This window comes from Paramisgurnus dabryanus, chromosome 21 (assembly GCF_030506205.2).
Source record: "Paramisgurnus dabryanus chromosome 21, PD_genome_1.1, whole genome shotgun sequence".
Lineage (NCBI taxonomy): Eukaryota > Metazoa > Chordata > Actinopteri > Cypriniformes > Cobitidae > Paramisgurnus > Paramisgurnus dabryanus.
Genome location: NC_133357.1, coordinates 5,848,210 through 5,867,043, shown reverse-complemented (window position 1 = coordinate 5,867,043; position 18,834 = coordinate 5,848,210). Strand labels below are relative to the sequence as shown.

General features: G+C 35.6%; 1 protein-coding gene across 1 annotated transcript in view; it reads right to left on the bottom strand.

Annotated features, from left to right (window-relative positions):
* Positions 1-18,834, bottom strand: part of cdh24a (cadherin 24, type 2a) — an 88,270-nt gene that overhangs the window by 50,945 nt on the left and 18,491 nt on the right. Inside the window, exon 2 of the mRNA XM_065269038.1 lies at positions 17,541-18,666. Coding sequence (XP_065125110.1) covers positions 17,541-18,386 — 846 coding nt within the window. The 5' untranslated portion in view covers positions 18,387-18,666. The remainder of the gene's footprint in view (positions 1-17,540; positions 18,667-18,834) is intronic.

The following is an 18,834-nucleotide window of genomic DNA, read 5'->3' as shown; positions in this document are numbered from 1 at the left end:
GTTGCTAAAGAAACAACATTCTTTTGTGTATTTGGTATAATACAATGTGTTCGCATGATTTATGGTTCAAAAAACACATCATATTCCAAATACCGTACATTTTTGTCTTGTTTTCATTAAAAATATCTAAAAATTCTTAAATTAAGATGCTTTTTCTTAATTAGCAAAAGGACCCAAGAAAATAAGTCTAGTTTTTCGACCAAAAATATGAAATTTAAGTGATTTTGTGCATAAAACAAGCAAAAAAAAATTGCCAATGGAGTAAGCAAAAAATCTTGAATCTTTTTCTTAAACACTAAATTAAGGAAAAATTAGCTTACCCAATTGACAATTATTTTATTATTTTTTTTGCTTGTTTTATGCACAAAATCACTTAAATTTGATATTTTTGGTTTAAAAACTAGACTTATTTTCTTGGGTCGTTTTGCTCATCAAGAAAAGCATCTTAATTTAAGAATTTGTAGATATTTTTACTGAAAACAAGACAAAAATACTAAGAATTTTTTTCTTGAAAATCATTTTTTGCAGTGAACGCTCTGATTTGTAACAAAGCTCATCAATCTGAAAAGTGCTGTGTCCGCGATTGGCCAGTATGTTGTAATTGGCTTGAATACCTCTGACATCAGCAGGAAATGTGACGCTCCTTACACTGCAAAAAATGATTTTCAAGAAAAAATATCTTAGTATTTTTGTCTTGTTTTATCCCAAAATTTCTTAAATTAAGATGCTTTTTCTTTATGAGCAAAACGACCCAAGAAAATAAGTCTAATTTTTAGACCAAAAATATCACATTTAAGTGATTTTGTGAATAAAACAATCAAAAAAATCTGCAAATGGGGTGAGCAAATTTTTCTTGAATTTAGTGTTTAAGAAAAATGTTCAAGACAACTTTGCTTACCCCATTGGCAGATAATTTTGCTTGTTTTAAGCACAAATTCACTTAAATTGTATAGTTTTTTGTTTAAAAACTAAACTTATTTTCTTAGGGCATTTTGCTTATTTTCTCCTGAAAACAAGACAAAAATACTATGTAAGAATGTAATTTTTTGCAGAGTATAATATTGCATTTCGGTCATTACATCCTTCTAAAAGTTACACACTGCACCTTTAATGGCCGTCAATGTTATTTAGCAACCTATAGCAGCAACAATTACATATTGTGCCTTTAAAGCAATAAGACAAAATGTGTTACAGCTATTTTATTATGGGTATTTTCAAATCCTCTAAACCAGGGGTCTCCAACCTTACAATCATTCTTGTAAGCAAGGGATACCACAATGAAAAAAAAAGATTTTATTTTACTTGTTGATATGTTTAAAATACATAAACGAAGCCAATATAAAAATATGTAATAAATAAATATTAAAATTGAGGCTATTAATGGAATGTGCTTTGGCGGGCGTGTGGGCGACCTGATGCCAGCGGGCACCATGTTGGAGACAACTGCTCTAAACAATGGTAAAAACCGTGTAAATATTGACCTTAAGTGAATTATTCTTTTTATAAAACAAAAGTTAAAAGTTACTACCGTAAATGACTACTTAGTATAGTGACAACCCTGCATCACAGTATACGTACAGGAATAATACAAGAAGCACCCTGCTACTGCAAACATGGTCTTTCAAAAAACAGACACACAGTGAGACCGTCTGTATGTCCATCTGTGTTGTCCTCATCCGTTCTCCTCAGCTGTTTGCCTTTCACCCTTTTCGTCCATCTGTTCTAGACATTCGCTCTTTCTGTCGGTCCATCTGCGGTTCCCTCATTCAACACCTCCGTCCTTTTAACCCTCAATCTTTGTGAAATCTCAGGTGTATTAACGGCTCATACTACATCTTTCCTTCAGTACGAGTCAGTGTGTGGGAGACTGAAAAGGAGGGGAATAGCTTTTAAAAGAAATTAAGTTATTATTTCTATGCTGGGGTGATAGAGAGAAGATGTCCGGCCAAGAGAAGCTGAGGGGATTAAACATCCTTCAGTCGTCTCTTATCTTTGTCTTTCTCTCAGAGCTTTTTGGTGTGCTACTTTGGAGCAGAAGAGAGTGCGTGTGGTCAGAAAAAAACATTAACATAGCCTGTGATCACTCCAACGCTCGGCATGCTGGGAAACTCAAGTGGGTTGAGGGAACTTGTGATCAAAGATGATTCTGGTTTTTCTTCCTGCTTTTAGTTTTAAAACAATAACAAGCTGCTCCTCTTATTTTCTATCTCTTTCTCTGTTCTTCTTTCATGTCTTCTGTAGCTATGCTGATAGATTATGGTGCTAAAAATCTCAAAATCACAGGTTTATACCTGAGGAAACGTACATACTGATAAATGTATTACTTAAATGCTACAAAGTTTTTTAGATGCACCGCAGCAAGCAATTTTGTGTGTAAAAGATGTCTAAAATGCCATCCAAACACGGCACAGACATCTATGCTAAAACAAGGCAAAATTGGGGGTGTCAGTAAAAATTGAATAGGCGTCTAACTAAAATAAATCAAATAAATAATAGAACCAAATAAATAAAAAAAATAAACGTTTAGTTAACCTAGATGGTGAAATGATGGCTATTGCTTGCTGGGATCTGCCAAATGCACATGTACATTTGATGCAATTAATTAATGAATTTTTTAAACCGCTGCCAACAAATTTACATGCATACAACATGTATACTACAGATGATACTTCACTAATAAACAAATACTGCATGTTCATTAAAATAATTGCATGAAGTTTTTATGACCGCAAACACAGAACAAATAAATGCTGTCTATCAAAGGCTGGATTAATGCTGCAAGTCCAATTCCGATTTGTTCCCTGTATCCGATTTTTCGACGACTCGCTTACATCGTCTTTCAAAAGCGACTCGTATCCAATATCAACATTTACATAAAACACTTGGCGAAACAATTCAAGGTAGACATACTGTCCCGAAACAGCTTAAATCACAGAGGAAGTAAAACGTTCCGATATGCAATGGACACAGAGGATTATACAATGTTAACATGCTATATTTTTTACGAGAATCAATTTATCTGCTTATTTCTGTAACAACACATGAAACATCAGCATTACTACACTATGCAGAGCAGTCGACCTACATTGCGCTGCTAAGAAAAGTCATGTGATCGCGGGTGGTGTCCACCTGAGTTGATGTTATTTGCCAGCGTCGCTTTATCAATGATGTACGTCTTGATATGGGAATATCCGATCTGTCCGCTTACATTGCAGACATGAATGCATGTATCCGATTCATATCCGATTTATTTCCACATTTGATTGAGGCCTGAAACTGATCGGAGAATATCGGACTCGTGCGCTTTTTTCCTGCTTACACATTTGTGGCTCAAATTCAATCTGTGCCACAAGGGAGAAAAAAATCGGAATTGAGTCACTTTAAACATGCAATGTACACTCACCTACAGAATTATTAGGAACACCTGCTCAATTTTTCTTTAATGCAATGGTGTAATGGTGTGTGGGATGTTTTCTTGGCACACTTTAGGCTCCTTAGTGCCAATTGGGCATCGTTTAAAATGCCACGGCCTACCTGAGCATTGTTTCTGACCATGTCCATCCCTTTATGACCACCATGTACCCATCCTTTGATGGCTACTTCCAGCAGGATAATGCACCATGTCACAAAGCTTGAATCATTTCAAATTGGTTTCTTGAACATGACAAAGAGTTCACTGTACTAAAATGGCCCCCACAGTCACCAGATCTCAACCCAATAGAGCATCTTTGGGATGTGGTGGAACGGGAGCTTCGTGCCCAGGATGTGCATCCCACAAATCTCCATCAACTGCAAGATGCTATCCTATCAATATGGGCCAACATTTCTAAAGAATGCTTTCAGCACCTTGTTGAATCAATGCCACGTAGAATTAAGGCAAACACAGTATTAGTATGGTGTTCCTAATAATCCTTTAGGTGAGTGTAAATGCGGCCAAAAAGTAGTACTGTCTGTCAGTACACTTGGTAGCAAAAATCATTTTACCCAAAAAATAACTGAACAAAATCCACCTCCCAAACAATCTTTCATACATTCAATTTCTTGAAGCTCACAAATTGAGCAAATTAAGTGATTATGTCTTCATCAGAAGCGCTCATTGTAATAACAGGGCACCGTGAGAACACCTAATTTCCCGGTGGAAAAATAAAATCCTTTGAACCTTGACTGCTAAGAGTCTTAAAGTTAACCAATTGCTATTTTAACAAGCTCCAGCAATTATTGTGTAAGTATATGCATCACACTATTAGAAATAAAGGTACAACATTTCTCAATGTTACAGTATTCTTTTAAATGGTCCTGTATGTATCAATAAATAACTATGTACATTTGAGGTACAAACACTGAAAAAATGATTTTCAAGAAAAAATTATTTGTATTTTTGTCTTGTTTTCGGTAAAAATATCAAAAAATTCTTAAATGAAGATGCTTTTTCTTGATGAGCAAAACGACCCAAGAAAACAAGTCTAGCTTTTAGACCAAAAATATCAAATTTAAGTGATTTTGTGCATAAAACAAGCAAAAAAATCTGCCAATGGGTTAAGCAAATTTTTCTTGAATTTTTCTTGAATTTACTGTTTAAGAAAAATTTTCAAGATTTTTTTTGCTTACCCCATTGGCAGATTTTTTTGCTTGTTTTATGCACAAAATTACGGAGCCCCTAAGGGGACATGGAGCAAAAATTAAATAAAGTTTAGTTTCATGTGCTCACGTGAAACCTTCATGTGCAGAATTTTTTTTAAAGTTTAGTTTTGCGTGCTCACGTGAAAATATCGCATGTTCACCTGAAACTATCGCGTGCGCACATGAAACTAAACTTTAGATTTTTTTTACTCCAATGTCACCTTAGGGGGCTCGGTACAAAATCAATTAAATTTGATATTTTTGGTCTAAAAACTAGACTTATTTTCTTGGGTCGTTTTGCTTATCAAGTAAAAGCATCTTAATTAAGGAATTTTGTTTGATATTTTTACTGAAAACAATACAAAAATACTAAGAATTTTTTTCTTGAAAATCATTTTTTGCAGTGAATATGTAGTATTGAAAAAAAATCTTGAAACATTTTTCTTAAACACTAAATTCAAGAAAAATATGCTTACCCCATTGGCATTTTTTTTATTCACTTAAATTTGGTACATTTTGTCTAAAAACTAGACTTATTTTCTTGGTTCGTTTTGCTCATCAAGAAAAAGCATCTTAATTTAAGAATTTTTAGATATTTGTATTAAAAACAAGACAAAAATGCTAAGACATTTTTTCTTTGAAAATCTTTTTTTTTTTTTTTTTTTGCAGTGTAAGTGTTTAAGAAAAAAGTAAACTTATTTCCAGATTTTTTTTTCTAACCACATTGGCAGATATTTTTGCTAGTTTTAACACAAATTCACTTAAATTGTATATTTTTTTTATCTAAAAACTAGACTTATTTTCTAAGATAATTTTGCTCATCAAGAAAATGCATCTTAATTTAAGAATTTTTAGATATTTGTAAAAACAAGACAAAAATACTAAGTAAGAAAGTAATTTTTTGCAGTGCAAACATTATCATCATCTGACTCATCTTCATCCATGTTCTATATTTCCCATATATTCCTTTATAATTTCCATGGAAAGTTTCCAAATTCCCCAAAATTTTGCAATCCTAACAAGCAGATAATCTATTTATCCAGAAATGAAGCCAAATGTAAACTGGAAAATCCTATTTCAACCAGCTTTTGCCTTGCAGTGCTATCATATGGCTTTAGAGGACTTATTTAATATATTCCATATAAGTCTTATAAACTGCTTTTATGATTCTTTCATGGTGTTTTTTTATTTTTGCAGCATGATTCTCCATTTAAATTAATTTTACGAAAAAGAGCAACCTTACTACAAGCATGACTAACACAGAAGAAAGTCAGTCCTATGGGTTTAGAATGACATGAGAGTGATTAAATGATGACAGAATTTTCATTTTTAGGTCACCTGTCCCTTTAAGCTATATGTCGAGCTTAAATAGAAATGCACGGCTGGGCAGAGATGTGATCTGTCATAAATCAAGATTAACAGACCTGGTCATCGATCAACATTCATTATCAGGACCACCGCTGTCCTACAGCCATGAAACCAAGACCAAAGTGTGTCTGACAGCAGGGATATTCAAATCCTCACATTACTACCCCAAATACCGTAATACACAGACAGATGCATTTGCATGTGTCAGATGAGAAAGACTGGAGCCATATATTCAGAACTCGGCTATTACAGAACAGAACGGTGCAAAAGCTGTCAAAGGGTTTCACATAAGGGAGGAAGTCTCTGAATCATAATTTCACTGGACAGGTGCTTGCGGTTCACAGAAATGGGCAATGTTTAAAACAAAGCTAGTTTACTGTGTATACAGCAAATATTATAGCTGTCATACATAATTTAGAATTAGATCAGGATATATACAAAACAACAAGAGTCTATAACTGAGGAAACTCTTTTTTTAAAAGTTATTGTTGTGCAATTTTTGGCTTTATTTCATAGACATTATGTGAGGAGAGAACAGGAAAGTACAGGGTGAAATAAGGTGTATGGAACGGCAAAGGATCTCCAGACGGTATTCAAACTCGGGTCATTGAAAGTGCATCTGCACCATATGTCAGAGCACTGCCCACTACACCATCAGGTCCAAAACTATCTTTATAATGTCAATATATAAAAGCTCACATAACACACGCTGTTTCTGCATTTCTGATGTTAATCTGGAGTACCTATAGAGTAATATTACATCCTTTATACCTCCCGAAGAGTCTTTAGTTTAATCAGATTTATAAAAGAAAGATTAGCTTTACCGATTCTTTCCGATAACGTACGAAAAAATGAAGAAGGAGGAGTTACTACCGCGGGAGGAGCAAGTATGAGTCATGCAACACTATACAACACTGTTTAACTTATGATTCACTACATGTTCGTGTCATTTATATAATATGCACGCACCTATTTCCAACATAAATAGAAGTCTTACTTACCGCATGCAACTCGTGACCCGGTCGGGACTTTTCAATGAAATCCAGCGCATCAAACACACACGCAAAACTCTGGTGCTACTCCGGATAATAAACTATATCCATTGTTTTCATAAGGCTGGCTTTCTTCTCCTTACATCCAAAAACACACTTCTTCATTCATGCTATTGTTAAGTTTTGAAATTAAACAAAGCTGTGTCGCATGATGTGATGTTTGTAAGTTCTAACGTCTCCCGCTGATTGATGGGTGGGTGGGGTTTTCCGGGGAGAGTGCCCATATAAAGAAGTGATACGTATAGAAACCCTCTGAAACGTCAGCTGGACCTGTAATCGAAAAAAACGTTCCAAAACTTGTACAAACCAGTCGGCACAGAAATACTCTGTAACACGTCCAACTGGTTTTTTGACACTTTGCCTACGTTTAGCATGAGGAAACAACTCTATAACTGTGTTAATAAGTCAGAATTAAATGAAATACCATGGAACCACCCCTTTAATGTCAACATAAGTATAATAAAAACTTATAGTATTGTGCCACTAAAAAGAAAATGTAAACTGCCACATATTAAACTAGGGATGCACCGATACCTCTTTTTTTGGAATACGAGTACAAGTACTTGCATTTACTTGCCGATACCGATACCGAGTACTTAATAAAAAACATGATTTAAATTTACAGGTAACAGCTTTAGTCATATAATTTAACAAAAAACAAGGGACTAGTTTTCCAGTTTGTTGTAAACTCTGCCTCTTTGGACAACACAAGAGGCATTAACCCCTTACACGCCGCTCAAACATAGACATTTCTCAGACCGTGGTATCGATCCCTGGTATCGGGGGACTTTTAACGAGTACGAGTACTTTAGAAAATGTGGTATCGAGGCCGATACCCGATACTAGTATCGGTATCGGTGCATCCCTATATTAAACCAATACAATAAACTAAATCACACTTTAGCATCACCAAAAACAGGGCTGCATGGTATTGGGGAAATGTGTGATATGCTGTTGACTGTTGCGATGATGATATTTCTTGCGATATATTATTTCATAGAAATGCTATTTTTATTAGATTTTTTTTCATTTAGATATTTATTATCATACTGAAATAAACCAACCTGATCTCACAAATTTCCGTGGGATAGTCACAGATTGGTTACTCAACAGTTTTGTCCTATTTTCTTACCATTGTCGCTTCGGTTTAGGGTTAGATTTACATAAAATGACATCCTTACCCAAACCCAACTCTAACCCCAACGCCAGGCGACAATTGTTTAAAGTTTAGAAAATATAAAAGAACAAATCAAAAAGAATAGTATAAACCAATACTTAAAGTGACCTACTAACGCAAACACCAATTCTAACCCTAAACCCCTAAGCGACAATGGTTTGAAAATAGGAAAAAGCAGTTGAGTAACTAATCCGTGAGAATGCTAAGGAAAAAGACAGTCCGTGGTAGGGCCATGGAAAAATGTGGAGATCCGTGAGAATGCCACGAAAAAATATGCAAAAAATTCCATGACTATCCCACGAAACTTTGTGAGATCCCATTGAAATAAATGGTAATACATATTCTTCTGATGTAATTAAATCTAATTCATGCAACAACAACAACAACAAAACTATTTTAGACGTACTGTTCTTTTTAGGCACAACTAATTTGGACAATCTAAGCATGCAACACACAAATGATAGACACGTAAAATAAATTTAAGTTAGCGCAACTCGATGCGATATGGATAAGCTCTTGTCACACAGACATTACAGAAAATACACAGGAAATGCATACAGGATTTGTTCGGGATCATTCGATTTTTAGTTCATTCACACAGCCAATCATTTGCCGGAATCGATGTGTTCCTTTACTCAGATACCGTAAATATCCCGGAAAGACACGTGACGTATTAAAGTTTTTTTTCTCCGCAGCATCTGAAGTTTGCTTATTATCTATTCTCTCTCCAAAAACGTGCATTTTTGGAGAAGCGTGTGACGTGTCGTTCGAGTATGCTGATGAATGAGCTCAGCTTAATATTGGATATTTGATGATTTTAAGTTATGAAGGTTTAAATCAAAACAAACCAACTGCAGTTGAATTGATATTAATTGGAATTTAAAACCAAAAAACGACTTTCCGGGTATCTTTACGGCAATGTTACTAGGTCCTCTTTCCGGGAAAGATCCCAGAAGATGTTTGCGTTCATACAAAAGCTGGTCTGCCAATTTTACGGGTATTTTCTGGGACCAAAGTACTGTGTGAATGAGGTTATAGACTACTATCACGGCAAATTTTCAATATACCGACCAAAAAATTTAGGTAAAGAGTTACTTCTTTTAGGTTCATAATCTTAAACATTTTAGGGCAGTACTTCAAAGTATTTACAGCCAGAGACGCAGAAATATACCATCCAGTGGCTGGTTCAAAATTTTGGAAGCATTAAGGCTTTTGATCATAAGAAGAGCTGCGAGGTACACTGAGTGCTTTACTTGGGTGCACTCTGAAATCATTTGTAGTCAGAAAGAGAGAGCCTGTGTGTGACAGCAAGAGACAGAGACACTCTTTTCAAAGAAAGGAAGACAGAAAAGCACAGAACAAAGCCTGGAGAATTTAAAATACATGTAAAAATCAGCACTAAGAACAAATTAGCAGCAGTCGGAGAAAAGCAAAGCTGTTAGATCCGAGAAACAAATGTGTTTAATCACACATCACAGGACGGTAATCATTAATGGCTCTTTCAAATACTCAGGACCTATTCACTATCTCACATAATGTGGCGTCTTACTGTCAAACAGCCATCAATAGGTGATTTTTGCGGTTGCGTTCTTGTTTTATACATCTGAAGCCAGGTATGATTTTTGCTATGATTTGGGTGTCTGGGAATCATAAAAGCTTTCTTTCATCATAAGGGAAAATCTGTAGTCTTTGATGGCTTAGTGTGACATGTTCACAGATGGCCAATTAATTGCCTTTTGGGTAACTCTCAGTTTCTAACAAAGTTCTGAGCTTGTAAGAAGTTTTGGGTCACAGTCCTGTAATGTGACAGCCGGTGTCAAATGGACAACCAAAAAAAAAGAGTTTAATTGTCAATGTGCCTGTCTGTGAGAGATAGAAAGACAGTCAGTTACAAAGGTTAATTCTTGTCTATGTGATACGCAGTGCAAACTTCATGTTAATTAACTTTCTGCAAAGTGTAAAAGTTTGCTTCAAAGCTGACTTGTTTTTATAAGCAAAATTCTGGCAATATTAAAGGCACAGTATATTAAGATTTTGCATTAAAATATATTAAAAAAAACACTAGCAGAGCATTACATTTTTTGTTCATTTGTGGACATTGCATTATCCCAAATGTTTCCAAGAATGTTTGAATCCCGAGAATAAAATATATAACAAATTAATATTAATTAGTCCTGTGCAGAGAATGACAAATATATTGCAGTAGGATTTTTTTTATCGTCATCTGTCGATAAATCTTTTTAATTGGCTGATAAATCTGTCTGTTCCTTAAATTAGTTCTTCCTAGAAAAGCGACCGTCTGACAGATTGTAAAATTATCAATCATTATTCACTTTTTTATGTGACGTTATGTTATGTTGCACACAACAACACTCGAAGCAATGTCATGAAGTGTCCGATAAAAAATATCTTATAATATTTTTCCAAGTACTTAAAATAGTGTTCATCTGCATGATAAATGCTTATTTAGTTTCACCAATGTTCTGTAGGTTTCCAGATGTACATTCGTGTTATATTGATCTCATATCGCCCACTTGGGTTTCGGTATCTGCGATTAAAAAAGATATCGGTCGCCAATTCACATTGGGTAAAAGTGTCTTGTAAATGCCTAAATATAAATGTAAATAAAGATTTTAGATAATGACATTGATTAGCAAGCTTTCAATAGTGTCTTAGTGGCACCTTGGTGTTTTTCCAAGATCTTACTGAGGTTCGTGACAAGCGACAATCGTTAAAGACAGCACACACTGTATTAAAGACGACTGTGAGAACTGAATAACAATGCGGTCGGATTCTCGGTTTACTGGTCTCACCACTAAAGCCCTAATAAATTGTTAATGTTTCATTCTGCTAATACAAACGTGCTGACAGCCGCTTTGGGACACTGACAAATGTCCCACGAATTTGGGGAAATCAACCTTTAATTCCTGAGAGTGAGACGCCAAAGACAAGTCGAACCCGGAGAGATGTGATTGTGAAGTGGGGAAGATTTACACATCCTGCAGTCTAAAAGACTTCCCGCCCTGAGGGGTCAAATACGCGGCACGCTCGGCTGATTTTTTTGGAGGCAGTAAAGCAAACATGGCTGCGTGTCAGATGCGTAAAAGGGCATAGCATCAAAGAGCAGCTTGCAGAAGCCTCTCTTTCACTCTCTCTCTCTCTCTCTCGCTGTTAAACTCCGTGAAGCCTCGGGCTGATCAGCCTTCTTTCACGCGTGTATGAGTCCTACAGCAAGACCACGATGCCAAAGTACATTCGCTGCCTATTACTCTAACCAGTCAAAACACTCACAAACAACAAATGGCAGCATGAATTTTAAATTGACCATATTTACTTTCTTACATTCCTGGACGATTCATCTGTGCATGTTATTCTGAAGAGAAGATGCTTGTCCTTGTGATTGTGCATCGAAATGGAAACAACTTCCCTTTACTGATAATGTCACTTTTCAGGCCACATATGTTTCGACCAATGGATGCTGGCAGTGATTCAGAAGTGGGTGGAGTCAGGAATAATCCAATTTAAATCTGGCTTCATTCTCATTTTTTTGTGATCCTATCAATTGCTGACGGATAAAGTCAACCTTAAGGGCTTAAGGCAAAATTTGTGACCGGGCCTTTAAGGTAAAACAGGCTTATGCTTATTGAACTTCAAGATCAATTTCAATTTTAAAGCAGTATTGGCATTGACTGTTTCACTTATAGCATAGCATTTATATGCCAGTGATAAAGAAAAGAAAAAGGTTTTGGCTTTACTTGTAGGACTTGTGAAACAGAAATAATATAAATATGAAATTATTTTAATTGCAATAGATTATTGTGCATTTAATAATACATGCAAAAATTAAACAATGCTAAATTTAATGTAATGTCAAAAAGCATAAAAAAAAAAAAATGCTAAACAAAAGCATGCACAACTAGGGTTGCAAAATTCCAGGAATTTTCAAGGCTGGAAACTTTCCATGAGAATATATAGGAATTATCATGAATAAATGGGAATAAACTGGAATTAAAAAAAATGCAGAGTTGCCAATAACAGGGAACTTAAATGTAGTTAAAAACAAAATTTGCAGCATAATTTTGTTTAAAACAACAAGATGTAATGCAATTTTAGTTGAATTTCTTATTTCTACCCTGCACATTCCTCAGTGAAATGCATGCAGCACGCTGCTTACTGATTAAAAAACATTATGATTTCTGAAGGATTTTGATCAAATAAAAGCAGGCTTGATAAGCATAAGAGACTTCTTTCAAAAACATAAAAAATAGTAATGTGTCCAAACTTTTGGGTCCTACAGAAAATTGGCTAGCAGAATGTAGAAAAAAGAGCATCACAGCTTGAGAGCTACATGATAATGGTGACATGATTTCCCTAAATTTCCTAAAACCTTCGTAAATTCCCATAAATTCCTATTAAGTTTCCAATTTGGAATATTTATCAAATTCCCCAGATTAAGTTCCATGGAAATTTACTGAAAACTTTCTGCCCCTTTGCAACCCTATGCACAACCAAAAGTGGTTGCTTGCATAAAAAAATCATATGTTGGCACACCAAAGTATCAAAAATGTCAGTAATCAAAAAAGTATTAAAAAAGTATAAATCTTGCTTAATGTTGCAACAAACAAAAAAACAAAACAAACACTGAACAGGGACTGTATGCTGTTTACAGAGAGCATGTTGAATGTGACCACATAAGAGGGCTTCAACTCTACTCATGGTCCAGTGATGGGCAGGTTTACTGTCTACACTTAAACTAAAGACCCTCAGCTTAATGGACTCGCACAGCAAACAGCCAGCAAAAGCTTTCAAAAGTGCCAACTCTGAGTAAACAGGCAGATAAACCCAACACTGCCAGCTCAGGACCTTCAAAACAAACCCCTCCTTAAGCCTCTTTCTGTTCCCTATCCCTCAATTTCTCCTATTTCCAACCAGTAACTTGCCAACCAATACTAGTCTCTTCTTCACTATTAACACTTAGCAAACTTTTGTTTCCTGGAATTTGAATGATTTTCGCTCATGTAACACAAAAAAAGAACTTAATATTATTAAAGCTGTACTTGTACACAAAATGAAAGCATGCAATATTTCTTCGTTTATTAAATAAATACAATTATATTGGAATTTGAATATGGATGCATTTGCTTGCTATTCAGAAACTGCACCACAACACAACCAAATCATAAAAGTACACAATAAATTACAAAGTTTTTAAAGCATTAATTTTCCTGAGCTGTCATTGGGCCCTGAAAGAAAAAGTTCATACTTTGAAAGTGCAGAAGTATGCAAATTAGGACGCTGCAGGGGTTCTGTCTTTTTCTTTAACCTCTTCGTATTTTTGCATCCCACTTTCCAGCATCTCTTAACTCTTCTCAAATCTTCTTTTACATAAATCTTATAATCTTTCTCTCTTTCTCTCTCTCTCTCTCTCTCTGGTTTGTACTGTTTAATTGCTTTGCTGCAGTTGCCTGTATCTTTTCAGTATGGGAATAAAATTAAACCGTAAAAGAACCAAACAAAGACAATTTAGATATAACTAAAGATGCCAAAAATAGAACAAAATTGGGAAAAGGAATTCCCAGCAGGAAAGCTACTTCTCTCTTCTCCATCATCTATCTACTTGTTCTCTTTCCGATTCCCAGATGTCAGCATAAGTTTCTCAAGAAACACAAAATGCATTTCCCCCTGCGTGTGAATCCTGCACTAACAAGGTCAAACCATAACTATCGCACACATCACAAAAAACGCTTTCAATAATAAATAATGACCTTCTGGTTCATAGGAAAATGAATTATTGAACAGACATTTCTTATATTTCTCTAGAAGCTTGGAGAATGTTGTCTCTTGACTTCTAAATGCATGGACTTAAGTGGCCTCAATGTGTTTGTGAAGCAAATGCCGTGAAGGCTTTGTATCTTATTGATTGCGTTGAGGAAGTGGCTTTATTTTGTGCATTTTATTAAATTTAGTCAATATTTTGAATATTGTTTTGAAACAGAATCCAGAATTTATATTAGATCCAACATAGTACCAAAGTTGCTCAGAACTAAATCACATTAGGTTCTTACATTAAAAAAATAAATAAAAAATAATGTGCCAACAATGTGTAACATCCTCATATGGTCTGATTTGGAAAACTGACAATTTGGTAAATCTTTTGTAAAAACAGCAGATGTTATCATCTGAGCCTGTGCATAATAATGGGACACTTGTGGATGTGGATTTTGAAAAATCTATTAATTTTTGCATCAGAACAGGCATTTTTGGGGGACCAACGCAGTAGCATAATAACGTCAAAGCAACAAAGCTTTAAAAGAACACCTACGTCTAACATGGAGTGCGGTAGATGAGATTGACCTCTGTTTTGTCTCGCTACATTAAAATGGTCAGATTTAGCTTTGTCTGTAAGATGAAGTTGTTTCCATTCAGCCAAAACTGATTCACAAAGTAATTTTCTGGATCAGACACAAGTAACATCACGTAGCGGTGAACAACAGTGCATGTCCTGGCCTATCGAATAAACATTTACTCAAATACAGTGACAGGAAAAGCAGAGGAATGAAACATTTATGAGGCATCTCTCTGTACAGCGTGTAAGTTCAGTGCCAGTTTCTTTAAACCTCTTTGTTCTGTATAAACAACTGGCTAATTTTTTGATTTGCAGCTAATCTAATATATCCAGTACAGCTTGTACTGCTTGTACATGCATCTACATTTTTAATGCATGTTACTAAATGTCTGTACATTTGTTTGCATGCTACTTAAAGTCTTTACATGTGTGTGCATGCTACTAAAAGTCTGTACATATGTGTGCATGCTACTAAAAGTCTGTACATATGTGTGCATGCTACTAAAAGTCTGTACATGTATATGTACTATATGCTACTAAAAGTCTGTACATGTGTGTACATGCTACTAAAAGTCTGTACATGTATGTGCATACTAAAAGTACATGCGTGTGCATGCTACTAAAAGTACATGTGTGTGTATGCTACACAAAGTCTTTACATGTGTGTGCATGCTACTAAAAGTCTTTACATTTGTGTGCATGCTACTAAATGTCTGTACATGTGTGTGCATGCTACACAAAGTCTTTACATGTGTGTGCATGCTACTAAAAGTCTGTACATTTGTGTGCATGCTACTAAAAGTCTGTACATGTGTTTGCATGCTACTAAAAGTCTGTACATGTGTTTGCATGCTACTAAAAGTCTTTACATGTGTGTGCATGCTACTAAAAGTCTTTACATGTGTGTGCATGCTACTAAAAGTCTGTACTTGTGTGTGCATGCTACTAAAATTCTGTACATGTGTTTGCAATCTAGTCTGTACATGTGTTTGCATGCTACTAAAAGTCTTTACAAGTGTGTGCATGCTACTAAAAGTCTGTACATGCGTGTTTGCATGCTACTAAAAGTCTGTACATGTGTTTGAATGCTACTAAAAGTCTGTACATGTGTTTGCATGCTACTAAAAGTCTGTACATGTGTGTGCATGCTACTAAAAGTCTTTACATGTGTGTGCATGCTACTAAAAGTCTGTACATGTGTGTGCATGCTAATAAAAGTCTGTACATGTATGTGCATACTACTAAAAGTACATGCGTGTGCATGCTACTAAAAGTCTGTACATGTGTGTGCATACTACTAAAAGTCTTTACATATGTGTGCATGCTACTTAATGTCTGTACATGTGTGTGCATGCTACTAACTAAAAGTCTTTACATGGGTGTGCATGCTACTAAATGTGTTCATGCTGCTAAATGTCTGTGCATGTGTTTGCATGCTACCAAATGTATGTTCATGCTACTAGATGTCTCTACATGTGTGTGCATGTGTTTGCAAAGCTACTAAAAAGTCTGAACATGTGTTTTCATGCTACTTATTGTGTGTTCCTGCTTCTAAATGTGTGTTAAAATCTGTGTGCGTGTTAGTAAACCTGTTTTCATGCTACTAAAAGGTGTGTACATGTTGGTAAATGTGTTTTTATGCTACTAAATGTGTGTACATCTGAGTGCATGTTAGAAAGTGTGTTTAAGCTACTAAATGTGTGTGCACGCAACTAATTATGTGTGCGTGCTACTAAATGTGGCCAACAGGCATGTAATTGCTTCTCCAACCATTTTGTGTCGAAATCTAATGATACTGTTCAAATCAAACTAGTAAACTTTGAGGTAATGTAATTACCTTAATATATCCATAATACTATTTTCCAAATTAATCACGTTAGCAATTACTTAGCAACAAGGACAATGTGGATGTATGTAAATGAATGTTTGCTTGTTAAGAACTGAACAAAGAATTGCAAAGTAGCTTTAAGTTAAAATGTAATCAAAACTGTAAATATACATAACCAGAGCATTATATTCCAATTTAAGAAAAAAAAATTGTTTGGTAATTTTTTTGTTTACATCATATATGTATGTGTATTGTGTTTAATAATTGTAAATACACACACGTTACATGTGTATACATTTTTATATTTACATATTATTTATATTTTAAATAAGTATGAATACTTAATATATACACTTTTTTCTTAAAATATTATACACAGTACACACAAGATAATTTACAAGATAAGTGCACATGAACCCAGCCATGATGTCCAGACACTAATTGCTGTTAAAAATGACAATGATAATGATAGGCGATGTTAAATGTATTGATGAAAAATAGCAATAAAAGTAGCCCGATAAGGCAATTTAATTAACCAGGCCTGTACGACCTGACATATCCCATCATTCTCCTGTATGATTAAACAGGATAAAGCATCAATTACACACCTAATATTCATCCTTTGCTCTAAAGCATCCCGTCTTTGTCAGTAAGTAAAATAGACAGCCTCTGTCAATAAGTAAAAAGTGAGAAAAATGAAAGACATCTATTCTTTTCTTAACAAAATGACTTCAAATTACATCATCGGATCATAATTATAAATTACGACCTTAAGCAGAAACTTCCCAGGATGAAGGCAGCGTAAATCATATTAATGAAGTAACATGGGTTTTACATCCACTTGAATAAATTAAGCCGGTCCAATCCCAGCAAGCATCGCCATGAAGGATAACTAGACCTGATGTTGTCCGGCTATGAATAACCCACTTCCAGACGAAATAAACTTGAATTTATGTCGTTTTGTCAAAATAACTTGCGAGAGGTCTGATATTCCATCATGTAAGCAAACTATTTTTATTTATTTCGCGCTATTGAATGTCTATTAAATTTTCACTGACAGCTCAAATATTGTCTTTTAAATGCAAAATTTCTTACTAGAATGCCATTTTATCATAGCATGCAAGTGTAATAATCCGACATTTGTCTTACCCGTCCAATTAACACAGGTTCTGGTCCACTATATTCCTCTATCACGAAGAACTGGTTCCAGATCCAGCTCCGTCGGCGACGAGAACGAGAAGGCGTCTCGTCTGGCTTGAAGGTCTTGTGAAAAGCAATTCCCCTTCTTTCACCGCTATTTTCCTCTCGGTTGCCCATCACTATAGTTTGCCCTTCCTGTCCACTTTTTAACCCAGACCGAGTCTCTAGGAGGAACATGTTGGCATCTGATGAACTAGTGCTGGCATCCAGAGATTTTTTGCCATTTGAGGAAACCAATGACAACCTGTCAGCTATTATTTGTTTTTCACCGTAGTGTAAGGATTTATATTCTGCCGGAGGTTTAGTAGGAAAGGACAAATCTGGAGATGTAACAGATAGTTCGGAGTATTGGCTAAGAAGTGATGCCGTTGCGTCTTGGTCTTGTATGAAGGATTTACGGACATCTTTGGGATAATAATCTTTTGGTGGAGGAAAATCTGTGTTTTCTGTAATATCAGACAATGAATCTGGAGTCACTGTGATTTCATATCCAGCCCTCACTGCTTCTTTAATCTGTGCAGAATCCGACCCTGAAGCAAACTGCATGGTGTTGCTTGCCAAAACTATCGATTTATCACCTTTTATCCGCACCAATTTAGAACTTCGTGTTTCAATTGTGTTGACAAATGACATCTCATTTTGCCCTTCCTCTACGTCTAGACGCTTTGCATGCTTGTCTTTCCTTGAGGTTTGCACACGGCCCTCACTCATTTTTCCCCTCGGAAGAACGGCACGTCCCTCGAGCATTAAACACACGCAGAGAAAGAGCAATGCTGCCCAGATACGACTACTCATCCTGCCTCGCTCTGTTATTAGTCACAATGTTTGCCACAGGGAGAGGTACAATAAGATCGACCTTCACTCTCGTGCAGACTCGCTGTGTAGGTGGTTACTCCATTCATCTCCTCTCTTTAATTCCATTTCTTTTCATTATTCCCAACATTCCTGCTTCCTCATAGGGATCTGCGTTCATTCAGCATCTCATCTTCTTTCGTGGATTATATTTTGTCTGTTTAGCTTCTGCTCCGCTAAGCGCAAACAACGAATCCCATGGTTTGGATCCGAACAGACGTACCTGTTAAAAGAGATAAGGGAATGGAGTATCAGGGCTGACTTGGAATGCTTTTGGAAAATGACCACAGTTCAAAACCTATAACATTTCTGCAAAGAATCAAAAGCACACAATGTCTAGCCAGGCTTCATAAAAGTTTCAATCACTTAAAATCTGGGACAGTTCCAAAAC